Below are 27,636 nucleotides of genomic sequence, written 5' to 3'. Positions count from 1 at the left end.
TTTGAACAGAATGCTTTATTTAAGCCATAGGAGTAGCTTGTTCTCATTCTGTCAGCCATGGCCGAGTAGAAATCTTAAGTAATTTGTAATCGTATTCTTTGTATTGCTCACATTGAGGATTGGATTTTCAATCTCCAGAAGAATGTTGGTTACAACTGAATTTTACCTATTACTTTATCTGTTATGCCACGAGTTCTTGTAGACTGTTCTCATCTTGAGATGTTATTTTGACAATGTTTCAGCTGATGTAATTTCTAACCTTTTTCTGGTATGTCATATCGAACTCATAAATCTGCACAGAATTTTGAATGAAACCATTTATTTAATCCACAGGGGATAACTGGTCTCATTCCATCAGCAATGACCTGATAGAAGTCTTAAGTAATTCACAATTGTATTCTTCGTATTGTCTGTACTGAGGATTGAACCTTCAACCTCCTGAAAAGTATCACTTACAACTGAATTTTGCTTAATTATAAAAGACCTTGCGTGTTCAAATAATCCACATTATCAATTGTCATCTCAGAAATTCAGAAACCTAAAAAGGAACTATTATTTTACTTTCAGAAAAAAAAAAAATTGTTCATTCTAAGAATAATTTCCTGACACAGGTTATAATTTGGTTATTCATATGAAATTCTTGTATCTTTGACTCATCAAACGTCGCTTGAAGTTCTTTGAAGCACGATTCCAGTTGTTGATGGCACAATCTTTGAGATTCTACCCTGTCGCGCACCCTTGTAACAATCTGTTCTAATGATGGTTGGAAAGGAGACGTTGTAAAATGTAGATTCATGATGATGCCCTCTTTGATCTGGGATTTCATTTCTAAGCTTACGCTGCCTGTAGGAAGCTGAATGAAAAATTTACGGGACAGAGTGAAAGTAGGGGTTTTGCCATAGACCCACGTCCAGTCTTCCAATTGGCTGATGATTTCATGTATGCCTGGATAGCATGTAGCTTCTGCTGGTTCAACATATTCTATGTTTGTTGTTTGCTGTAAAAATATAAAAAGAAAAAAAAATTAGGAAGATATTAAATTTAGATTATTTAAACTATTATTCTTATCTTGATTGTTATAATATTGTCGCAAAATTTTTTTGGTATAATCTTAGGCATAATCTAAATCATGTTATTAATGTTATTATAAAAATGGTGAATTCAGAGTGTATTGTCAATGAAATTTGATCTTAGCTCAGATGTTTATAAAATACCAGTCATGTCAAAACAATCAAGACTGATTAGTGCTGTCGAATCGTCAAATCAAGTCAGCTGACAAGTAGACTCTGTAAACGTAATAACAAATATGCCTGCTCAACTGTTGAGTTCTTAAAATGCTTCGTAAATGTTAAAATAAAAGAATTACATTTTTATATAAAAGATGTGTTGTTCACTATTTTCATACAGCGTTCAATTCCAGCAAAACTGCTCAAGCTCAGATAATTCTCTGGAGGGAATTAATTCTGCGATGAAAACCCTAATAAGCAGTAAAAACCAGTGATGATGTCGAGAACACAGCACAAGAGCCATCAAATAGATATACATGAACAACCCCTTGATCTAAAGGGAGTGTGCCGATCATATCGTGTTATATTATTTATTCCTTTGGTTGTCATGCCCAAAATGTAACAATCATTCTAGAAACGTCCGCAAGTTACTCTCCCTGGTAAATAATCTTGTCACAGTGTGTATGTGTGGAGGGGAGTTTGTTTTGGGTTAATTTTCCTACTTGACAATTAATCACTGAAGACATTTCTATATTGTACAGAGGAGAGGGATCGCAGATTCAGTCATTGTCGCAGACTTATTACCAACACTTGATCAATGTGATAGCAGTGTATGATTCTACAGAGAGGTGTTGGGTGGTTCTGTTAGTTGATAACCCTTATCGGTCAGGTTTCTGAACAATAGCAGGGGATTGTTTGAACAGTCATATTGTAAATTTGCCCTTTTATGGCCAACAAGATTTCTCTCCTATCTTATAATCATTACTGCAGCTATGCGAAAGCAGATCTGTGTTGTTTAATCTCAGTTGTGCCTTGATCAGAAGGCCCTACTATGAAACTAATGTTTACAAAAGTCTTCACAATTACTATTTTTTACCATTACTCATATTGCAATTTTCTTATTGATTTTTTATTTCATTTTAAATTCACCATAGTCTGTTTACTATATATAAATATATATATTGTTGGAAAATATTCTGAGGATATGTAATACATATGACATCAGGATGGTGTTCAAGAGCGATTCCACTCTTCATAAAGATTTTTTTTTACAAAACAGTAACCACTTATCAAGACCTGAAGACCATTCAACGTTAACGGTTACTAAGTGTCAGGTGGTCAGTGAGACAATACCTTAATGATCAATAATGATGGAAATTAGGTAGTATTTGATTATTTAAGATGACAGCTCAACAAGAACTTGTTTACATTGGACTTGAAAACAATCATGTTGTAGTCAGCTGGAAAGCAGGCATGCAGTGCTAGGAAAAAACACTTTGTTCATGGAATTTGCCTTTAGTTTTAGGCACAGGTAACGAGTAGGGAAAATTGTTGACAGTGGTTGTAGCTAGACGTGTGTTAGTTGTAAATGTTTTGCAGGGGAACTATAGACTGAAGCTTAGTCGAGCATTTTCTATAGAAATAATGATAGAGCAGAGATAGACTCACAAAATCTCTTCTGTGGGGAAGAGGTTGTAAGGAGGAAAAAAGGACATCACCTACTAGATTTCGAAGTTGGCTTTGAATCTTGTTAAGACAGAAAAGGATACTCTGAGCAGCTTCTCCCCCATTTTTTTTTCTTTTTTTACATAGGAGTCACCACTTAGCAAATCCCAGAGGCCACTCAAGGATAAGGGTTAATGAGTGTACAGTAGTCAATGGGATAATATCATAGTAATCGTTAGTAGTGGAAATTTGGTAAATCGGATTACTTAAGGGGATAGTTCAACAAGAATTTGTTTACATTGGAGTTGAAGATAACCAAATTGTAGTCAGGTGGAAAGCAGGCAAATGAAAGAGAGTTCCACAGGCGTGTAGTTCTAAGAAGCTTTGTTCATGGAATCTATGTTTAGGTTTAGGCACAGATAAAGAGTGTGGGAAATTATTGATATTGGTTTCAACTAGACGAGTGTTTTTCATGAAAGTTTGGCGGGGGGGGGGGCATAGTTTGGAGCTCAAATATGGCAACAGTATTCCATTCTAATGCATTTGACTCTTATACAAGTATTGGATTGCATTAAGAGTGAGATACATTCTGGAATGTTTCAACTATTTTTCCAGTAACTGGAGATTTGATGTAAGTTTTCCATTTCAGGTCAGGGGTGAAGCTAACTACAAAGAACATCATGACCAAGAATTGTGTTTTTCATTTTTTTTGTGTATAAATTTTTTATATTCTTATACATAAGATTTACTTGTTTATTTATGGAATCCAGTAGAACCCTGTGATACGGCATTAAAAATTGGTAACAAAATACAGTACAGTATATAGTTGGTTGGTTGTTTTTGTTTTACGGCATATCAACCCTTTTCAGGTTATTTAATGCCGAATCCAGTGATTTTGAAGAACAATTTTTTAATAGAGTATATATATTTTTTTAAGTCGGTTTCTATTTAACCCATAGTTGGGACCTAACAGGTACTACCACTCTTGGTCAGAGTGGACATGGGAGCAATGGCAATTAAAGGGTGGCTCCACACTCCCCAAAGCCCGCAAGCTGGGGCCTTACCATTGGATATAGTTTAAGGTCATATCCTGGACCGCAGTATATAGTACACATGTATATAATCAAATAACATTATAAATAACATCATAAGGTGAGGCAAATGCCGTAACCAGGAGCCGGAAAAAACATTGTATTCCAGATCATAACCTGAAAAAAAAAAAACATATCCTAGGGTTACTGTATATCAGGGTTCTACTGTATATATTCTAGGTAACACTGAGTAATGTGGAAACCTTATTTTTTGTTTGTAAACTTTACAATTTAGGGAGTTTATCTCCCACCCTTTTTACATTTGATAGAAACAAGAATGGCTCTAGTCATATACTGAGTTATGTTATAAAATTTTAACTGAACAGATGCATGTACATGAACGTGAATAATATGTATGGGGTAAACTACTAAACTAATGAACTTATTCTCTGCTGTAACCCTGTTCCCTCTGAAGTATATGATCTACTTGAATTAGATCTGCTGTCTACTCGTTGGAATGTAACAATTGCTTTTGTTACTTACAGATTATTGCATGGTTCGTGCCCCCACTGCAATGCTTAAATACTGCCCTGTGTTGTGGCTGAACAAACAAAACCTGCAACAATATACATTCGCATTAGACCCTCTGCACAATCACACCTGTGTTTGCTCAGAGATGTCTCAACAATCTCCTTTTGCATCATCATCTGAAGTCCTGACCATACTGCCTCAGAATTGTGTGAATGAACATGTCACATTTTCGAAGTTCTGTATTGTCTAACTATCGTGATGTTCCTAAATTTTATGCCTTCCCTAATTAGCTTAGTAGCCTCTGTCTATTTCTAATGGTTTTATGACCATGGCCTAATAAAAGAAAAAAAGAATATTATTATGAATTATGGGATATATATTTTAGGCAACATGGTGAATGCTGTGAACAAATCATATTTTTTTAACTAAGTTTACCATTTAGGTTGTGTGCTCCTGAAACTGTACGACAAGAAAAAAATTAAAAAAACATTTTTTTTAATGAAAAATTAATCCTATAGATACTGTCCTGGATATTCTACCAGTTCCATATCAATGGAGAAAAATGTACAAAAATGTCACATGCATTTCATTAAAAGTAAGGATACAAAAAAGCTGTAATACATGGAAATATTGTAAACTTTTTTATGGCTGACTACATATTGGGGGAAAAAGGGATGAAGTAAAAATTATACAGAGACAAAAACGCCCCAAGAAGGCTGAAAACATATTGGCTGAAATCTATTTCTGTAAAGTTACAAAGGTGTTTAATAATTAATGCACCTGACTCACTTCTGGTTGTCTGATCTAGCTGAAATGTGCAATGATTTATATCTCTACGGGCTATACGGAAAATTAGGACTTTGAATTAATTGTGGTTTCTGATTTACAGGTGTTTGAATTGAGTCAGGTATGAAATATAAAATGTTGAGTGTCGCGCAGTGATCCGGTTTTTGTATTTGAAAGGATGGACACTACAGGAAACTTTTGATGAAATGAAAGAAACGTATGGTAATGATGCCCCATCATATGATCTTGTAAAATGCTGGCATTGTGAATTCAAACATGGCCGGAAATTTGTGGAAACAACCCCCAAACTTGGTTGCCCCTCGCCCTTCTGCTATTGATGAGGCATCTGTAAGTCAAGCTGAAACTGCCATTTTGGAAGGTCAATGCACGACTATTTACCAAATATCCAAGAAGTCAAAATTATATTATTTAATTGGAATCTATTATTGAGATGCGTATTTATTTATTAATTTATTTATTGCAGACTATTATCCTCATCTTTTTTTAGTTGTTGTTTTACAACGTTTCAGCCAACTATTCCACTGGTCTTTGTCAGGTGGTAACCGCGACAGGAAAAATGTGGTGAGATGATAACAACTATAGAAGGCAGTAATTGCTGAGGATGAAGTTAGGAGATTTGGAGTTCCTATCTCGTCGCAGTTACCACCTGACAAAGACCAGAGGAATAGTTGGCTGAAACATGAAACAACAACTAAAAACGATGAGAATAATAGTCCAAAATAAATAAATTAATAAGTCAAAATTAGTACAGAGTCTGTAGAAACTATTATTCATGACCATTTGCATATGCATAAGGTGTTTGGCAGATGGATTCCCAAATTGCTGACACCTTTCCAGAAGCAAGAATGTGTTGAGTGCTGGAGGAGGAATTCGGAGATGTGCTAAGTATGTAATTTTAAATGCATGATGAAACCTGGGTCTATCACTATGATCCAGAGAGCAATACATAGTCAATGTAATGGAAGCATTTAGACTTACCAATTCCAAAGAAGGTAAAGGTTCAGCCAATTATGTGTATAGTTAAAAAATATTTGTATTGCTAAACTATTATTTTTATGGTTAAAAAAATATTTGTATAGTTAAAAATATTTGTACGGCTAAAAAACATTTGTATGGTTAAATTATTTTTATAGTTAAAAATATTTGTATGGCTAAAAATATTTGTATGATTAAAAATATTTGTATGATTAAAATATTTGTATGGTTAAAAAATATTTGTATGGTTAAAAAATATTTGTATGGCTAAAAAATATTTGTATGGCTAAAAAATATTTGCATGGCTAAAAAATATTTGTATGGGTAAAAATATTTGTATGGTTAAAAAATATTTGTATGGCTAAAAAATATTTGTGTGATTAAAAATATTTGTAAGATTAAAAAAATATTTGCATGATTAAAAAAATATTTCTATGATTAAAAAAATATTTGCATGATTAAAAAAATATTTGTATGATTCAAAAAAGTTTTTTAACCATACAATTTTTTTAACCATGCAAATGCATAGTTAAAAAAACTATTTGTATGTTAAAAAAAATTGTAAATATTTGTATGGTAAAAAATATTTGTATGGTTAAAATTATTTGTATAGCTAAAAATATTTGTATGGTTAAAAAATGTTTGCATGGTTAAAAAATGATTGCATTGTTAAAAATAATATTTGCATGGTTTAAAAAAATCATTTTTAGATTTTAATAAAATCAAAAAAGATCAAAGTCATACCTGAGAGGAAATGCCTTTCAAAAGAAAATATTGACCAACACATTCTACGACATTATCAAACGTCAAGTGATCATCAATTTCTTTCAGGTTGATGATGCTAGCAGGGACACTGGGTGTTGCCGGGTTTCCAACTATTCCAGACTATATCAAAAAATTATTTATCATTAGTATAAAAAACAATCACACATGAATATTATTAGCTATCCCAAAACAAAATTCTATTTTAACTATATCTAAAAAAGATTAATGTGGGCATAAAGATCTGCAAAATAAATAATGGTATGAAATTAATTCCAATGACCAAGTATTTATTCATATTCATACTTGTCAAATTAAATAAAACTCAATGTAACTCTTGACAATGGTTCCATATAGAAATAAACAACCAGAAATTAGCATAAGATCTTTCATTCGTGCAGCTCATCAGAAGATCACCAGATCATTTCTGAAGAAAAAATTAAGCAAACAAATTAAAAAAAAAACAAAACAATGGTTTGAGTTTTTTCGGTACTCAACTTTCATATCTTTACATTTGAAAGAAATGTATTTGTACAATAGCGTTTTAATGATAAAAAAAATTTAATATATTTTATTAGTTTTTTTTTATTTGAATTCATTATTGAGGTGAGTATTATTTATATTAATTTATTTATTGCGGACTATTATTCTCATCTTTATTAGTTGTTGTTTCACGACGTTTCGGCCAACTATTCCTCTGGCCTTTGTCAGGTGGTAACCGTGACGGATAGGAACTTTGAATCACCTAAATGCATTCTCACCAATCACTGCCATCCGTAGTTGTTGTCGTCTCACCACGGTTTAGGCCAAATAAGCCTCTGGCTGGCTTTGGGTAGGATTGAAACCGCTATCTTCAGACAATGCTCATCTAGAACTGTTTTTCCTCAACACACCCGGCCATCAAGGCTAGTAATTGATAAGAATGAGCCAATAATATCAGACGGCCGATGAGTTTCATCCCTTGAATAAATATATGCTACGTGACAGATGAGTTACTCCCCTTCAAATAAATATAATGAGCTACGTGATTGATGAGTTACTTCCCTTGAGTGAATATAATGCGCAGTGTGCCAGAATATATGGAAGGAGGCTAATGTCCCAGGCTAATATTTAAACTTGCCTTGAATCAATATAAGTGCTACATAAGAGTGAAACATTGTTAATATCAGACGACAGATGAGTTACTTCCCTTGAACGAATGCACAGGTAACAATTCTCAGTATGAAGGTAGAGAAAATGGTATTCCACTCATAACCTAGGCTAAAGAATAAAAATGCAATATATGATGTACTTACAAGACTTGGTTGCAGCAAAGTATTCAGATTATGTTCGTCTACATGAAGCAATAAAGTGAAATGGTGATAGGCCTTTTTAGAATCGTAACGAGAAGCTGTGCCTGAAACCTGGCAAAAAGAACATTAGAAGATTACTTATAATGCCTGTTTTATAGATACGTGTATATATATATATATATATATATATATATATATATATATATATATATATATATATATATATATATATATATAAAAATATATATATATATATATATATATATTTATTGTTTCTGCATTTTTTGAGAAGAGGATTGATTATTTGTATGATTTTATGATTCGGATTCTTTGGACTATTGTTCTCATCTTGGGTGTTATTTTCACAACGTTACAACCAAATGTAACCCTCAACCTTCTTCAAGAGTATCTTGTTGAACTCAGGAATCTTTCTGTCAGACTTGGGAATCTGCATAGAATTTTTAAATAAAACTCTTTATTTAATCCACAGGAGTAGCATGGTTTAATGCCGTCAGACATGACTGGGTAGAAGTCTTAAGTAATTCACAAAAATGAAAAATGTAATTGCAAATTAGCTAAGATTTCTACTAAGTCACGGCTAATGGAATGAGAGCATGCTATCCCATGGATTAAGTAAAGGGTTCAATTCGAAATTCCATTCAGATTCCTTAGTTCAACAGAAAGATTCTGGAGTTCAACAAGATACACCTGAAGAAGATTAAAAGTTACATTGACCGAATTTGGTGAAAATAACATTCAACATGAGAATAATAGTCGGAAAAATCAAAATTATATATATATATATATATATATATATATATATATATATATATTTGGTAAAACTGGTAATTAGTAAAAACCTGAAGAGAGTGCTCAATACTATTGCAGAGCAAATATGTGTTTTATTTTTTTATTACCGTTTTATCTGTTTGGTTACATATGTTTCGGATGTTGGACCGTGTTTATGATCTAACAGCTTCGTCAGACCTTACAGAAATAGTTGGTTAGTATTAGGAAGAATTGTTTTTAGGAGGAATACGGAAGAAAAAAAAAAAAAGAGAAAGAAAAAGGAGGGAGGTTTTGGGGTAGGAGAAAATAGAGGGGGAAGGCGGGTAATGACAATATTTCAGTTTTGAAGTTTAAAATATATTAGGTTGTATTGTGTGTGTGGGGGGGGTAGCAGATTCAAGTAGGCTTGGATGGAGATATGTGGATATAGGGAGGGGGAGGGTAGAGAGGATGGTAAAGAGAAAAAAGAAAAAAGAGAGGGGGTAATGAGAGGAGGAGGAGATGAAAGAGTTTCACTTTTTGGGTTTTCAAATTTTGACTACTTTTTTTCCTGTTCGATAAGGTATATTAATTAGATGAGAGAGAGAGAGAGAGAGGGAGGGAGAGAGATAGATGGGAGGAAAGGGAGGGAGACGGAGGGGGAGAGGGAAGGGGGTTAGTGTGGCTGTGCCATTTTTGGCAGTTTCAGAGTTACATTTACGGGTTTTGTGGTCGTTGTTCATTTCATAATGGGTTGTTTTTAAACAGTTAAGAGTTAATACAGACGTTGACGCACGCATAAGAGCGTATAATACATATACATACAAATTACAGACCAATATGTAGACATATAGGCACACACATATAAAAACAATGCCTATGCAGATGTACATGGGTCTACATGCAGACATATACATCCATACACGCAACTCTCGTACACATATATATACTTGCATATATATACAGATATAAATACATGCTCACACATACATAAACATGCACACACCTATCCAAGTACATATACGTGGATATATAGATCTCCAGTAAGATGTAGATGCATACATACACATACACCATACACAGACATATACATACAAGTACACACATACACACGGGCTCATGCACATGTATGCACAATTACATAGAAATATATATTTATAAAATATAAATATATAGACCTATATAGGCACATATATATACACATATACATGCATATACATACATACACATATATACATACGCATACCGGCATGCATACATCTATGCCAAGTAAATAAAGTAAAGTTAGGATAAATAAATAATAATAATAAATAAATAAATAAGTGAGTACATGGTTTAATTTAGTTAAGTTATTTTAGTTAATACTGCGGGGGTTATATAATATATACAAGTATACATATTCATAAAAATACAAACATACATAGTTGTTGTTGTCTCACCACGGTTTGGTCGGTTCCAGGTGAGCATTGTCTGAAGATAGCAGTTTCAATCCTACCCAAAGCCAGCCAGACGGAGGCCAGAGGCATAGTTGGCTGAAACGTTGTGAAACAACAACAACTAAAAAAAGATGAGAATAATAGTCCGCAATAAATAACTTAATATAAATAATACTCATCACAATAATGAATTCCAATAAAATAAGACTCAACTATGGAAGATCAGATAATAAATAAACATGGATTTATAAGATCAAAAAATCCAACCTTGATCGCCCTTCGGGGCCCGTGGTACAGTGGATAGAGACGTTGAATCTCTACAGTTCCAGGTTAACATTGTCTGAAGATAGTGGTTTCAATCCCACCCAAAGTCGGCCAGAGGCTTACTTGGCTAAAACGTGGTGAGACGACAACAACTATGGAAGGCAGTAATTACTGAGGATGCAGTTAGAAGATTCAGAGTTCCTATCACGGTTACCACCTGATGAAGGCCAGAGGAATAGTTGGGTGAAACATCGTGAAACAACCAGAACGAAAAAGATGAGGATAATAGTCCACAATAAAATAAATTAATAGTGTACCTATATACTAATGATTTAATGTTTGTAGTATGCTTTCACTTTTTATCTTCTTTTTTAATCTGGAAACCGTGACATACCTACATATATATGTTAAAGGCACTACAGTATTAATATATAATGTTAGAGGTAATACCGCATTAATATATCTATATATCTATAGAAGTGAAATTGTCTGTATGTGTGTGTACATTTCCCTACCAAACTACTCTGTCAATTTTCAGTTTATAGACTCAAGATTTAACATAAAGGGTAATGAGATTTGGGAAAATCTTTTTAATCTGTTTTCAGCGAGAAATTTCACTGTCAAGGGGTCAAAGGTCAACAATTTGACCTTCGAAATGTACCAAACTCCTTTGCCAATTTTGAGTCTAAACACTTGAAATTTTAGATGTAGGTTACTTGGACATGGATCAAACTTTTAAATTTGATTTGATCCCAAAACAATAAATTTTAAAGGGTAAAAATTGGGGTCAAAGTTTAAAAAAATTTGACCTCTGCGGTCTCTAGCAAACTTCTCAGCCAATTTCGGGTCTAAACATTTGAAATTTTACATAAAGGGTATTCAAATATGCAGCAAGCTTTTTAATCAGTTTTGGGTCAAAAATTTGGCTGCCAAGAGGTCAAAGTTGAAAGAGTTTACCTTTTCAGACTCTACCAAATTCCTCTGTCAATTTTGGGTTAAAACACTTAAAATTTTAGACATGAGTCAAACTTTTTCTGAACTGCTAGTATTTGTATATATTGAACAATCTTCACTAATACTCGTTTGCCCTTTGTTCATGCAAAGCCCACCAGACAACTTCTCTTAGCACTCTGTCAAAAGCTTTCTGTAAATCTATAAAAGCAAAATGCAGGTTCTTTTTCTTATTAAGGTACTTTTCTTGCATTTGTCACAGAATAAGTATAGTATTTTGTCCAACCTGACCTAAATCTGACCCCCAAGATCGCCATGGGCATGGAATATGTGCCTATATTAAAGATAGCTTTCCATGTGGGAGGGACATCTCCAGGGAAGATCCTAACTTACCCTATATGTGCTTCCGGGTTGCTTTAGCTCACACTACTGCATTTATATTTACTCTCTATCGCCCCCACAACAGTGGAGTTACTATCTTTCAAAGCATATCTGAGAAAATTGACCAAGTCCTTTCTACTTATCCTTCAGCTAACATTCACGTATGTGGAGACTTCAATGTTCACAACGTCGAATGGTTGACCCACTCAAACAAGACCGATGATGAGGGGAGGTTCTGTCATGATTTCTCCATTGCCTATGACCTCACTCAGATTGTTCAGGAACCTACCCGTGTGCCCGATAATGACGGCCAGTATGCGAGCCTACTAGACCTTTTTCTCACAACTTGCCCTGAACTATGTTCAGTTTCTGTTCTGTCGCCTCTTGGATCTTCCGACCACTCTGTTGTATCAATTAAGATAAAAATGAAATGTAATAAGTCCCCAGACGTACCTCTTCATCGTACAGTATATCGATACACTAAGGCTGACTGGGATAGCTTCCGTACATTTATATCTGATCTACCTCTGCATTCCATGTTTAAAAAGGATGTGTCCTCTATAGTATTAGACCTAACTGAATGGTTAATTGTAGGTATTGACCATTTCATACCCTCTAAAAAGTTTCAGAAAAAACCTAACAGCCAGCCATGGTTCTCTCCAGAATGTGCTGCTGCCATTGCGCACAGAAATCACTTTTTCCACTGCTTCAAACGTAATAGATGTATGGAAACTAAAGCCGTTTTCAGGACTGCCAGCAACCATTGTAAGAAAGTAATAAGGAACGCAAGAGTGTTGTATGCTCAATCTGTTAAGTCCAAAGTAGCTGAGCAGCGGCTTGGTTCCCACCAGTTTTGGCAAATAGCAAACAGAATCCTGAACAGAAGCGTGTGCTCCATCCCAACTATTATCAATGGACCTGAGGTAATCTCGTCAGCATCAGACAAAGCCAAACTCTTTGTCAAGAACTTTGCAGCTAATTCTACCCTTTGCGACCAAGACCGCCAACCCCCAATATTTCCTCCTGTATCAGAAAACACACTATGTGATATACGTATATCTGTACGTGATGTTGCGAAGCTAATCAAAAACCTTGATTCGAGTAAAGCAACTGGCCCTGATGGTATTCCAATTATAGTACTCAAAAAACTTCAACCTGAATTAGCGCCCATACTTACAAAACTGTTTAAACGTTGTCTTAAGGAGAATAGTTTCCCATCTCCCTGGAAAATCTCATCAGTATGCCCTGTATTTAAGAATTCAGGTGATCGCTCATCCCCCTCTCAGTACAGGCCAATAAGTCTCCTGTGCGTCATGAGTAAGTTGCTAGAATCTGTGTTAAATACAGAAGTAATCAAACATCTCAACAAAAATAACCTTCTTAGTGACACTCAATATGGTTTCCGTTCTGCTAGATCTACAGCAGATGTCCTTACAGTTATATCGCATAGGATTAGCAAATCTCTCGACGGTGGCAATCTTTCTAGGGCAATTGCTCTTGACATATCTAAGGCCTTTGATAGGGTATGGCATGAAGGTTTACTTCATAAGATCGCTAGCTATGGTATAGCTGGAAAAGTCTTCTCAATTATTAAATCATTTCTTTCTGATAGGTTCATAAGAGTAGTAGTTGAGGGGCAAAAATCAGAAGCTCACAGTATTAATGCCGGTGTCCCTCAGGGATCCATCCTGGGCCCAACTCTTTTCCTGATCTACATTAATGATCTTCCAAATCATATCCTTACATCATTTGTAGACATTTATGGTACCACATCTAAGACAGTAAACGACCAAGTTCTCTCCAATTCTCTCTCCTCTGATCTTGAGCACGTAGTACAATGGGGAAAGGAGTGGCTTGTTACTTTTAATGCATCTAAAACCAAGCTTCTCTTTACATCATCAACATTCTAATCCACATTTGTCATCAATTGAAATGAATGGCTCTCGTCTTCAGGAGGCCTCAAGTTTTGACAAGCTTCTGGGCTTGACCATTACTCCTGATCTTAAATGGAACACGTATATCAAATCTGTTGCCAAGGCCGCTGGAAAAATGGTGGGATCTTTCTATCGATCCAGTAGATATCTCACTGCTGATGCTATTCTCTACCTATATAAGAGCCAGGTACGTCCAAGGATGGAATAATGTTGCCACATCTGGGCAGGAGCTGCTAGAAAGGACTTGTCCTGCCTTGATAGAGTTCAAAATAGACTTCGTAGCCTCGTAGGAGATGTCCTTTTCTCCTCCTTGCAACCTCTATCTCACAGAAGAGATGTTGCGAGTTTGTCTCTGATGTATCGTTATTTTCATGGAAAGTGTTCAACTGAGCTTCAATCTTTGGTCCCCCCTCGCCAAACTTTCACAAGAAACACTCGTCTAGCTGTAAACACTATCAATAATTTCCCCCACTCTTTATCTGTGCCTAAACCTAAACGTAGATTCCATGAACAAAGCTTCTTTCTTAGAACTGCACGCCTGTGGAATTGTCTTCCGTTTTCCTGCTTTCCGGCTGACTACAATATGGTTGTGTTCAAGTCTAAAGTAAATAAGTTCTTGATGAGCCGTTCCATATAAGTTATTAAATTTACCAAATTTCCATTACTAATGATTACTATATTGACCAATTTCTACTGTACACTCTTTAACCCTTATCCTTGAGTGGCCTCTGGGCCTTGATAATGTGGTGATGCCTTTGTAAAAAAAAACAAAAAAAACCATAAAACCAAATTGCATTTCATTTATTCTTATGTGATTTCTTATTTGCTGCTCAATTATTCTCTCAATCACTTCAAGTTTAAACCTCTGTAATTATCTCCATCTAGTGCTGCTGCTGCTGCTGGTTAGTAATGACTGTAGTTCTCTGAACTTAGTCTATCGACTCATAATTCTTGCAATCACACAAGCATCTGCTCCTCCTTATGATCTTACAGTGTCACCAAAGTAACACAACTTCTGAATATCTTCAATAACTTTTTAATGTTTTTTTTTTTTTCATTTCATATTACATTACTAAATTTTTGATTATTTCTATTGATATCTAATCTATCCCAGGTTATGCTGGCATGTTGGAAATTGTGATTTTGCAGGCAGGTTGGTTAGTGCAAAAAGAGTTCAAAAGGTTAAGGATGACGTATGTCGAATGCTGGAGCTAGAGAGGATGGTGTCACCTGAAGTGTCATCCGGTTTGTGTGAAAGAAAGAGAGAGAGAGAGAGAGAGAGAGAGAGAGAGAGAGAGAGAGAGAGAGAGAGAAAGATATCTTTTCGCTCGCATGCAAGTGCAGTCTACCTTCCGATCTTGGGCGAAGCTGACATGTCAGGGTTAGATGTGAAAATGCGTCGAAAGCACAAAAAAAAAGAAGTGAGTTGACAATGTGATGGTTCCCCTCCTGTTCACTCGTAGACGAATAAAGTGATCTATGCTAGAAAATTGGCGTTATGCTTTCATCTGAGATATTCCTTGCAGCATCGACCAGTGACGAGAAGAATTGCATCCCAAAGAGAAGATCAAGATAACAGAAAAAAAAAGGTATGTTGACTTTATCATCGTTAATATATTCACACACACACTAGAGGTAATACAACCACATACATAGACACATAAAAAGAGACATATATTAATAATAATATTAATAATGATTATAATCACAACAGATAATAAATCCTCCTCTCCCGCTGTAACGTTACACTATTATTTTAATTTTTCAGATTACTTTTCTCATCTTGAGTATTATTTCCACAACGTTTTGGTTGATGTAACTTCCCGCCTTCTTCAGGTGTATTTTGTCAAACACGGGGTTCTTTCTGTCTAACTTCGGAATCTTTATGCCAAACTCAGGAATCTGCATGGAATTTTGAATAGAACCTTTTATTTAATCCATGAGAGTAACATGCTTTCGTTCAATCAGCCATGACTGGGTAGAAGTCCTAAGTAATTCGCAATTGTATTTTAAGTGTTGTCCACACTGAGGATTGAACTGTTAACCTCCAGAAGAGTGTAACTTACAACTGAATATTACCAAATACTTTATTCACTATGCCACGGGTCCTTGCAGAAAAATCAGTTGTAAGTGGCACTCTTCTGAAGGTTGAAGGCTCAATCCTCAGTGCAAGTGACACTCCAAACTTCTACCGTGTCATGGTTGATGGAATGAAAGCATGTTACACACATGGATTAAATAAAGGGTTCTGTTTGAAATTCTGTGCAAATTCCCGAGCTTGACAGAAAGACACGCTAGTTCAAGATACATTTAAAGAAGATCGAATGTTGTGGGAATAACGTTCAAGATGACAACAGTAGTTCAAAGAATCCAAATAGTATGAGTATTTTCTCCACATCTAAATTTGCATCCATTGTGCTGACAATTTTTGCACACAAACCAGTTATCATCTAGAGATGCTTATCAAGATGGAGTTGATAGATCAATTTTTTTAACATGTTGTTTGAAGCGAAAATAATATTGCATACTTAATTGTCATATATACAGCACAATCACGCCGGCACACCAGTTCTTGCCAGATCACTGAAGTTAAGCAACATTGAGCCTAGCCAGTATCAAATGGGTGACCATTTGGGAAGGCAAAGCGCTGTATGTACCACAAGGTAAAAATACCAGGTTGAGAAACTGGTGCGATCTATCCTTCTCTCGAGGGTAGATGGGCCTCTCTTAAGCCGTGGTAGGCAACCCATCTAGTGACGGCGTCACGATAAAAAATACCCTTGTTAGCCTTGGCAAAGCATCAAGTATTTCCAACAATTGGAAAAAAACGTGAAAGATTCTGCAGAATTTGTTCACCTTTCACCTGTGTGTACTGGCATTGGATGAAACAACACCAACAACTATCATGTCGAAAATAGTAATATATCCCAAAATTATGAAAATTCATTGAGTTGAAAGTTATTTATAGGTAAAAGTAATTTTTATAGGAATTTAGGTAAAATTGCATTTTTCTCAGATGTTATAAAGTAGACAATAAAGAGTTAACACACAGGGGACATAACTCGAAATGCACAATTTAACTCACACCGACGATGTAGCGATAGACATTTTTTTACTAAAAACACAATAGCAGTTGTTGTTCTCGATGAATTTTCATAATTTTGGGATATATTACTATTTTCGACATGAAAATGAATTAATTATGTACTATTGTTTTTTTTGGTCGTTTGTTGTTTCTTGTTTTACGGCATATCAACCCTTTTCAGGTTATTTAATGCCGAATCCAGTGATTTTGAAGAAAATTTTTTTTAATAGAATGTTTTGTTTTTGTTTTCAAGTCAGTTGCTATTTAACCCATAGTTGGGACCCTAACAGCTACTACCACTCCGGATCAGAGTGGACCTGGGAGCAATGGCAATTAAGAGGTTGCTTGACACTCCCCAAGGCCCGCAAGCTGGGGCCTCACCATTGGATATAGTTTAAGGTCATATCCAGGACCTATTAAAATGCTTAAATGGCAGATTTAAAAAATCAATTTATCGACTCTTAAGAAACACCAAATTCTTTACCTTGTAGAGATTGTTCCACATGATGCAATCTCGTGTATCGACATGCAAATCCAATGCCCATCTATTATGTAAAGCGTCAACCACAGTGTTCAAATTCTGCTTCCGATTGTAATGTTTCCGTGATGTTAAAAACGAAAAATTTACATTCCCAAGATCATGGTAAACAGCACCTCCCCCAGAGTAGCGCCGGGCGAGGCAAACATCTGCGGCATATAATAATGGGATATTAGCCTCCTTCCATACATTCTGATGTCTGCCAATCACGATTGTCTCGTGATTCCGCCACATTAACAAGTACGAACATTCCTGAAAGTCTGCATTGCGGTACAACCATTCTTCAAGAGCTAAATTCTCAAAGATGTTCTTTGATTTTGATATGATGACTTTGTGTAAGATAGGCTTGGCGTTTGTTTTGGTAGAATTATTCCTGTAATGGACATGGACTTTTCGAAAGGCTTTCAGAATTGCATGATTTGTCTTTGAGTACAATTTTGTACCTTTCACAAGAAACTGTTGAAAACTCATGACATAATTTTGTCTGTTTTCGTTTTCAGATATTCTGTTAATGATGTGACATGTCTAGCAAGTCCGCATAACAGCTAACAAAATAAAACCTGTGAAAATAAAGAAAAAAATATGTTAGTTACATAAAACATGATGAGTATTCAAGTGAACATAAGTTTTTATTTAACCTGTACTTGAAGAGTTGAGGGCTTCATAGCTGATGGAATCAATATGTATACATCCAGTTTTATTTATTCATTTATTTATTGCGGACTATTAGCCTCACATTTTAGTTGTTGTTTCATGATGTTTCAGCCAACTATTCCTCTGGCCTTCGTCAGGTGATAACCGCGACAGAATAGGAACTCCGAATCTCCTAACTGCATCCTCTGGCCCTGTAGGTTGGGCATTAGAATACGCCGACTGCCCCCCTGCAGAGGGTAAAAGTCCCTCAATGGGTCTCCTGGATATGACCTTAAACTATATCCAGTGGTGAGGCCCCAGCTTGTGGGCTTTGGGGAGTATGGAGCCACCCTTTAATTTCCATTGCTCCCAGGTCCACTCTGACCCGGAGTGGTAGTACCTGTTAGGGTCCCAACTATGGGTTAAATAGAAACCGACGTGAAAACGACAAATATATTCTATTAAAAAAATTTTTCTTCAAAATCTTTGTATTCAGCATTAAATAACCCGAAAAGGGTTGATATACCGTAAAACAAAAACAACCAACCTAAACAACCTAATTGCATCCTCAGCAATTACTGCTTTCCATAGTTGTTGTCGTCTCACCACGTTTTGCCCAACTAAGCCACTGATGGCTAACCACCTGACGAAGGCCAGAGGAATAGTCGTCCGAAACGTGAAACAACACCTAAAAGATGAGGGTAATAGTCCGTAATAAATAAATGAATAAATAATACAAATTACTCATCTCAATAAGAATTCGAATTAATTAAATAATATATACCATTCGATACGGACCTGACAATGGAAGATGAAATAATAAATAAACATGGATTCATAAGACCAAAAAAATCCAACCATAGCCCTTCGGAGCCCGTGGTGCAGTGAATAGAGACGTTGAATCTCTACGGTTCCAGATGAATATCGTCTGAAGATAGCAGTTTCAATCCTACCCAAAGCTGGCCAGAGGATTAGTTGGACGAAACGTGGTGAGACAACAATAACTATGGATGGCAGTAATTGCTGAGGATGCAGTTAGAAGATTTGGAGTTCCTATCCAGTCACGCTAACCACCTGACGATGATGAGGATAAAAGTCCGCAATAAATAAATTAATAAATATTTACTCGTCTCAATAATGAATCCCAATTAAATAATATATACATCTAGTAGTACTGGGACGCTTAATCTGAATTGGAATTGAGAATCAGAACTTTTAAGGGTATATGAGTGTGCCTTAGATGCTAAGGAATAAGGGTGGAGAGTTATATGTTTTGGTTTGGATTCAAGCTGCTGGCACTCACTCACATAAAAAATAGATTTTTGTTTTGATCTCACTATGATATATTAGGCTCAATATAATAATCGATAGAGAATTGTCTTTTTTTTTTTTTTTTTTTTTTTTTAATTACATTTTCACCCCATACAAGGCAAATTGCCACTTTGGTGTAGGGGGCTACTAACAGGGGCAACAACTACTGGGGTACTATGTAGGGATTTGGGCAGCAAGATGTTGGTTCACATTGCACTTGAACTTCTGCACGTCAGTACAGTTGGGGAAGCAGGGACCTGGAATGGAATTCCAAAGTCTAGCGGTTCTGGGGAAGAAACTACTGGAGTAGAAAGATCTTTTACATCTAGGGATTTCTACAGTGTGGGGGTGGGATTTTGCGGCCTGTCGGGTCTGTCGAGGGCGTTCACATCGTGGGGGCACAAGTGCTTGCAGTTCGTCAGAGCATTCACCATTATAATACTTGTAGAACAGGCAGAGGGATGCAACGTTTCGTCAATGGAACAGAGGCTGAACTTAGATGCCAGTTCAGGGCCTATCAGATTTGCGACTCTCTTTTGAACCTTGTCAAGGAGCGAGAGACTAGTAGCCGATGCACCAGCCCAAATATGACAGCAATACTCCATACATGGGCGAATGGTGGCTTTATAGAGGTACAGGATACTTTCGGGTGTTGTCTTTATAATAATAACTAAAAAATAATAACTAAAAACTGTAGATAATTCCATAAAAATGTATTTATTTACATTTGAGAAAATATCTTTAATATGTGTTTTTATGATAATTTGGGGAAAAATAACTACTTTAAATATTTACAGATTTATAAAGAATCCGCGTCTGTAATTGTATTGGAATTGTGAATTTAGAACGGAATCAGTAATTGTATCAGAATTGAGACAAATATTGGATTCGTCTCATCACTAACATTTGATTGGATTGGCTGGTGTAAGCCATGAATAAGGACGGATATTACAGTCTGGAGTAGACGTTAAAAGATATGCTGCAAGCCTAAAGCTTAAGCATATTATCAGCTACGATTTTGAACAAATGTTAAGGCAATTTACTAGATTGTATTGCACGATTACTGTAGCCAAGACCACTCAGCTACTAAAAAAAAAAAAAAAAATATGTCCTTTTCTGGAAGATATCAATACTTTTTTCGAGAATATTAGTGTGTAAATGAAAACAATGCATTCCATAGGATTCAAACTCAGCAAAGCAGATTCCATTCATGTAATGATATCTATTAGCCAATCAAGTATCTATATAATTATAAAACTCTGTGGACTGTTCAACAGTCCTTCTTTGCTTGCTTGAATTTTGTCTTTGGCGCAATCGAGCAATTTCATCTTTTAAAAAAGGTGAATTTATATATATATATATATATATATATATATATAGATATTAGTGATGGGACGATTCCAATATTTTTCCTGATTCCAATACAATTACCGATTCCTATTCTTTATAAATCTCTAAATATTTAACTATAAAAAGTGTTATTTTGTCCCGATTAGCATAAAAACACATCTTAAATGTGCTTATATTTTCTCAAAAGTAAAAACACACTTGTGAGGGGGTGACCTAGAGATTTTAGTTTTACTGGAAGTTTAAATCAATAAATATTTATTTTATTATTACTGCAAGCAATGGGAGATGTTTCTTAAAGCAAAATCAAATAAAAAAAATAATTTAAGGAATCGATTTTGGCATCGAAAAATAGGCTCAAATTTTTTCGATTCCGATACCCCAAAAAGCTCCCATTTTTCTAATTCTTGATTCCGATTAATCATCCAAACACTAATATATATATATATATATATATATATATATATATATATATATATATATATATAAGAGCAAATAGTTAATAAAACATGTTAAAAAACACTTTGAAAAAGAGTTAAAAACATATTTAATCTGAAAAAGAAACACTTAATAAGTGGATAGTCCTTAATCCGTGGAGTTTTGAAGAAATACTTTCCTTCTCATCAGAGGGTAGGAATTAGCAAAATGCAGGATCGGATTTTGCATACAAAAGCATTTGATGAAACAACAAGTAAGTCAAAGATCTTACTTGATAACAAAAAAGTGAAGCAGAGGGAATATGGTGAGGAAAAAGGTGATTTCATGTGAATGGATAGTTAGGTGAAAGTTAAGGTGTCCAATGACGGTAAAATCCAAAAATGTAAGTCCAAGAAAGTGAATTTAATTTTCCATTTACACAAGTAAAATCCAAGAAAATTGCGTAATTGGAAGATGGTCCAAAATAATCCAAAAAGCCGGAATCCGTGGAATAATTCACAAATATGTATAAGGAATAGGGAGGAAAAGTTCCAATAATAATAAAAGAAAAATAAGATATGCTTTTAACACGGCTGCCGAGAACAAAGTGTAATTTAAAAAAATCAATAAAGAAGAAGAGAGAGAAAAATATTAAATGGTGATAGAATTAAATATAAATTAGAAAAGCAAATGTCAAAATGACCCAAACAGAATAACGTTAAAAGGCACGAATAATATAGGGCAAAAAAGGAAGTCAACTGAAATGTACAGATTATTACTTAAGAAAATGTCAACAAATTAATTAAAAGACACTAAATGGAAAAAATAAATAAATAATTTAATAAAGAAATAAATAAAAAATAAAAATAAATATAAAATATAAAATTAAAAAAAAAAAATTTTAAGGGGAGAGGATGGCTGGTATCTGCAAATTCCAGATAAAGCAAGTAAGTATTTAAGTAAATACATAAAGTAAAATATAAGTAAATATACATACAGGATATGAATGTGTAAGTAGATTGATATAATCGATAAATAGGAATATTTAATGTATGTATATATATATATATATATATATATATATATATATATATATATATGCATATATATATATATATATATATATATATATATATATATATATATATATATATAGAGAGAGAGAGAGAGAGAGATGAAAAAGGAACAACTCAAGTCATACGTTTATCAATGTTTCATCTTTATTCTAAGACTTCTTCTGGACGAATACATTGAAGAAAATAAAATACCAGTACAATATTTGAAAATATATTTGTTGTGAAAAGAATGACTTTGTTCTATTTCAGAATGAAAAAAGTCGTTGGAAATTCAAAAAACATTATAGCGTTTGTAGAGAGGAAGTAATACTTTTTAAAAAAACGTCATATAGCTGTTAATATATTTAAAAAAGATATGATGCAATTTATATTCTGTTTGTAATAAATATGGCCCTTATATGGTGTGAGAGAATTAACCTGTGTTTAAAATTACGTTCTTTTAATAGGAGTTTACTTATTAATGGCGATAAATTATAGAAACCTCCATGTTGTTTAATTGTGTTTGAATTTGTGATAAGTGCTGATTCAAGAAATCTCTGTCGTGGTTTATTTGAAATAAATTTAACTATTTTTGCTTGTTTGAAGTCAAAAGTATGATTATGTTGCAATGAATGAGAGAATAATGTATTCAGAGAATTGCTATTTCTTATATCGCTTTTATGCTCATTGAGCCCTTTCTTTAAACTACATTGGGTTTCACCAACATATATATGATGGCACAGAAACGTATATATGCCTGCATCAGAAATTGGTTTGTTTTGGAGATGTTTGTTTTATAGTTTTTGTATTCCGAGTTTGCTTAGAGTGTTACAAATTATTGTATCGTTGGCGTGTAGATAAAATCCAATAATAAACTATCCTTCAAATTTCACCGCAAAAATTATTACATGCATTTCTAATCATGCCATAACAAAATAAATATAGTTGTTGTTGTTTGACCACGTTTTGGCTAACTAATCCTCTGGTCAGCTTTGGGTAGGATTGAAACCGCTATCTTCAGACAATGCTCACCTGGTCTTATGTTTCATAGTATTCCTCCAACTCCAACTAAGCAAGTAGAGCTATTGTTCCACAGTTAAGGACTAGGTTCCAGCATCTGTTCTGGACAACCTGTATGACACTCTCTGGACAAAGCTTCTAATTTATGGATGAAAAGCAACAGACTTGGTGCAGAACACTACTGTACTCTTACTTTAACATTAAAGTCGTCAGTAAATGTGTTGTTAATTCTAAGACAACTTTGAACATTTCTATACATTGTTTGAACACCCTTCACCAATAACTTGCTTGCGCCTAATTTATGCAAAGCCCACCAGACAAGGCTTCTTGGCAAGCTATCAAAAGCTTCCTCTAAAACCACAAAATCAAAATATAGGTTCCTCTTCTTACCAGCACACTTCTTTTGCATTTGTTTCAGAGTAAATATAGCATCAGTGATACTATGTATGATAATTGGTTACCTTCCTATGTGCATTCAGAATAATTCACAAATGGTTATAAGGAAAAAGGAAATGATTTCAAATAATATTATTAAAAGAAAGATAAGATATATATATATTTTATATTTATATATATATATATATATATATATATATATATATATATATATATATATATATATATTAGTGATGTAACGATTCCAATATTTTTACTGATTCTGTACTAAATTCCGATTCTTTATAAATCCCTCCATATTTAACTATAAAATGGTTATTTTGTCTCGATTACCAAAAAACACCACTTAAACATGCATATATTTTCACAAACGGAAAAACACACTTATGAAGTTGGGTGATTTATAGATTTTTGTTTTACTGTTCGTTAAAATCAATAAATATTTATTATTTCTATTATTATTACTATCAACAATGGAACATTTTTCTTAAACCAAAATCAAATAAAAAAAAGATAATCAAAGGAATCGTTTTTGGCATCAGAAAATCAGTATAAATTTTTCCAATTCCAATATCGATTTTGATACCCCAGAAAGTTCTGATTTTCCCAATTCCGATTATTCATCCCAACACTAATATATATATATATATATATATATATATATATATATATATATATATATATATATATATATATATACATATACTAGCAAAAGTACCCGTCGTTGACTGGGTTCAAAAACAGCCTACAGAAAATGGATTCTGATTTATGAAAGTATGATAGGGTTGTAGGAAGAGTTGTAAATTTGGTTCGAATTTGCGGGTATCAAAACCAAAGCAAAATATGATGAAAGTAAAAATAAAATAGATAAATCCCATAATTTATTATACCATATCTGTTCACACTGAACCACTTATCATAATATTCTGTGGATCTATATTAAAAAAAATTTGTTAAACTTTGTGACATATTTCCATTCTATGGAGGTCAGGTGCAAACGAACACCCCATAATTTTATTATACCATATTTCTTCAAACTGAAACATAATTATCAAAGTATACTTACGCAGATAGATATGAAAAGTCTTTATTACAGTTTGTGCCTATTTCCATTCTATGGAGGCCAGGCACAAACGCAGACCCCACAATTTTGAACAGGTATGGTATAATAAATTATGGGGTTTATCTATTTTATTTTTACTTTCATCATATTTTGCTTTGGTTTTGATACCCCCAAATTCGACGCTATCTCTTTACAATCCTTCCTTTTCATAACCTATCATGCTTTCATAAATCAGAGTCCATTTTCTGTAGGCTGTTTTCGAACCCAGTCAACGACAGGTACTTTTGCTAGTATATGTATGACATTAAGGACGTTTTGGAGTTAAAGTAAATTTAGCATTACGTAGTAATAGGGAAAATAGAGACGTTTTAAAACTTTTTTTGTCTTAGGTAATACAAAAATAAACAGCATAGCAGTATCCGGTAAGGCTCCATTTTGTGAAAATCACAATTCTTATAGCATATTTACACATTTCAAATGTCTTTTTCTTAAAATTGCATGCGTTTTATTTAATAGATCTTATGTTGAAATGGTTCTTTACTAAATATTATTAAAGAAAAAAAAAAAACAGTATACAGGGTGACCCCCCGCCAAAAAAAAAAAACGGGGCCCAACTCTAATTAGGCCCCGTTTCTTAGTGTTTTGTCCGTATAACCATTTTATTGCTTGCTGGCAGAGAGACCCGATGGTACCCGGGATTGAATGAAGATAAATAAATTTTCCACACTCCCAATAAGTTTATTATCATCGAAATAAGTGACATCACCCATTTGTTAATCAAACTAATTGATTGCCTGCTCCAGTTGGGTACTCACCGCAGTGCACAATACATTGTAGTCTGCATTGCATTATAGAGAACCTATTACTGATTTTATAAAATTATTTTATTTTTTATATAATGATTTGAATTAAAGTTTAAAATGCAAAAGTCAAGTATTACGGTTCAATTGTGCTCTAAACAGAAACATCTATTTTAATGCACCCTTGTCTTATAAAAAAAACTGCTGTTGATTTTATATGTCAGGCCTTTCTGCTTATGCGGTGATAAAAATTCTCAAATGCACTTGTGATGTTAGGCTGGACAAGTATGTTAACTTTAACTAAAATCGACCTATTCCTTCGTTAACCGAATTTTTTGCGATTATTGATTTTTTGCTACTTATTGGAGGTATTCCGATACAAAACCTATGTCAGAACACTGCCAGACAGCTATACATTTGTGTGAAATTACAAAAAACCGGTTTAACTGTTTTGGAGTCCATAGGGAACAAACTCTCACACACATGCACACACACACATACACACACCCACACAAAGTGCCCTTTGTATGTAAGTAGAGATACACAATTTCTGGTGCTTACTTAGAATTAAACATTTTTCTTTCTTAAACTAAACTGCAGAAAAATCTTTATCGTGCAAATATAGGTGTGTCAGAAATTTGGTGAAAAATATTAAATAATTCCACCCCGTCTCTCCGAGCTTATAACTACTCGAAAAATGTAATTCAAGCTCTAATTTTTTTTTTCAATTAAACGAGCAAGGACCAAGGTTTCATTAAAAAAACAAAAATAACAACGTTTTTTTTTTGTTTTTGTTTTTAAATAGGTTTTAAACTTCGGACTTTACAGGTAAATTTCTAAAAAACACTACTTTTGTTTTGTTTTAAATTCGAATATATTATTTATTGCTCTTTTATCTTTAATTTATGATATATAAAACTTTGGTGAGTAAATTAATTATTTACTTTTTAATTGACATTTCAAAATGGGAGGCGTGAATTAATTCGACCCCCCTGTCTTTCCAAGCTTATAACTACTCGAAAAATGTAATTCAAGCCCTAATTTTTTTTTAGTTAAAGGAGCAAGGAACAAGGTTTCATTTAAAAAGAAAAAACAAACAACGTGGTTAAAAAAAACAAAAAAAAAAACGTTTAAACTTCGGACTTTATAGGTAAATTTCTAAAAAAAACACTATTTTTTTGTTTTAAATTTGAATATATTATTTATTGATCTTCAATTTGTGATACATAAAACTTTGGTACATAAATTATTTACTTTTTAATAGATACTTGAAAATGGGGAGGGGCGTGAATTAAAAAAAAAAACGTTTGTCTAAAATATTATATTCGGTTTATTGGAAAGAGCATAAAATTTCACATTGACACTGAAAATATTGTAAAAATAGAATCAATAGAAAAACTTTGATAGATTTTTAAAGTTTAAAAATTGAAAAATATTGAGCTCGTAAAATTCAATTAATTTCATGACTGTTAAAAAAAAAATTCTATTACTTTTAAAACAACTTTAATAGTTTATTTTGGAAGTATAATCCATAAATAAAATAAACAACGCACTTTAAAAAGAGAAATTACGAGTTTTTTTTATATTTTATTCGCAGTTTCGTCTTAGGGGTGTCAAAAATTCCTACAAAAATTCTGATACACCTAGTGCACATATTGTCATGGACCAAAGATGTCATATTCCAAAAAAATCACATAAATTGATCGATTGTTTTTTGTTTTTTTTTTTTTTTTTTCTGTAGAAAGTAATTTTTACTACTTGTAGCAATTTTAATAGGGAATTTTGGGCTGATTTAATTTTTATAGTTTGAATTGGGTTGTCTCCCGCTTATTTATAAAACATGGCGGATCACAACATAAGATCTCGCTTCGTGCGTGATTTTTCGGAATATAACACCTTCGTTCCGTTATGAGCACGTACATCATAAAGTTTTTATATAAACGTTTTCTGTATTTTTGTTTTGAAAATAGGTTTAATACTAAATAAGCACCCAATTAAAAAAAAAATCGCATTATTGTTTACACCTTCGAAGTCATCATTTACCCTGTTAGAAAAGTTTTGAGTTGGAGGTCGTTCCACGTGCCTTTGGTGCGTTTCCCCTTTGTTGTTCGTCTGCAATGAAACGGAAGCGTACAAAAGCGCAAGCGCGTCAATTCGTTTCTGCTTC

The 27,636-nt window shown here is 33.8% G+C and overlaps 1 protein-coding gene across 3 annotated transcripts; it reads right to left on the bottom strand.

The window, feature by feature from the left end:
- LOC145243482 (lipoyl amidotransferase LIPT1, mitochondrial-like) lies at positions 1-27,598 on the bottom strand. 3 transcript variants are annotated; one of them, XM_080106421.1, is made up of 5 exons: positions 27,513-27,598; positions 17,374-17,987; positions 8,074-8,181; positions 6,761-6,901; positions 1-997 (listed from the first exon to the last, which is right to left on the bottom strand). In XM_080106421.1, the coding sequence occupies exons 2-5, from the start codon at positions 17,896-17,898 to the stop codon at positions 584-586; spliced, it is 1,188 nt and encodes a 395-aa protein (XP_079962547.1). In that variant the 5' UTR covers positions 17,899-17,987; positions 27,513-27,598; the 3' UTR covers positions 1-583. The 3 variants fall into 3 exon arrangements, with proteins under 3 accessions (XP_079962547.1, XP_079962548.1, XP_079962549.1); XM_080106422.1 differs by having other exon boundaries at positions 446-997; positions 27,494-27,572; XM_080106423.1 differs by lacking the exon at positions 8,074-8,181 and having other exon boundaries at positions 446-997.
- Between the last annotated feature and the right edge of the window lie 38 nt (positions 27,599-27,636).

The sequence above is a fragment of the Euprymna scolopes genome, chromosome 22 (assembly GCF_053919585.1).
Source record: "Euprymna scolopes isolate OS-2025 chromosome 22, ASM5391958v1, whole genome shotgun sequence".
NCBI lineage: Eukaryota > Metazoa > Mollusca > Cephalopoda > Sepiida > Sepiolidae > Euprymna > Euprymna scolopes.
The sequence above is the reverse complement of the archived record's forward strand: the minus strand, read 5'-3'. Positions and strand labels throughout refer to the sequence as shown.

Excerpts from the sequence above, each read along its gene's own strand:
- LOC145243482 (XM_080106421.1), bottom strand. The coding sequence starts at position 17,898 with ATGAGTTTTCAACAGTTTCTTGTGAAAGGTACAAAATTGTACTCAAAG. Across the intron at positions 8,182-17,373 it reads TGTGGAACAATCTCTACAAG|GTTTCAGGCACAGCTTCTCG; the intron begins GTAAAGAATTTG and ends TCTTTTTGCCAG. Across the intron at positions 998-6,760 it reads TGAAAGGCATTTCCTCTCAG|CAAACAACAAACATAGAATA; the intron begins GTATGACTTTGA and ends ATATTTTTACAG.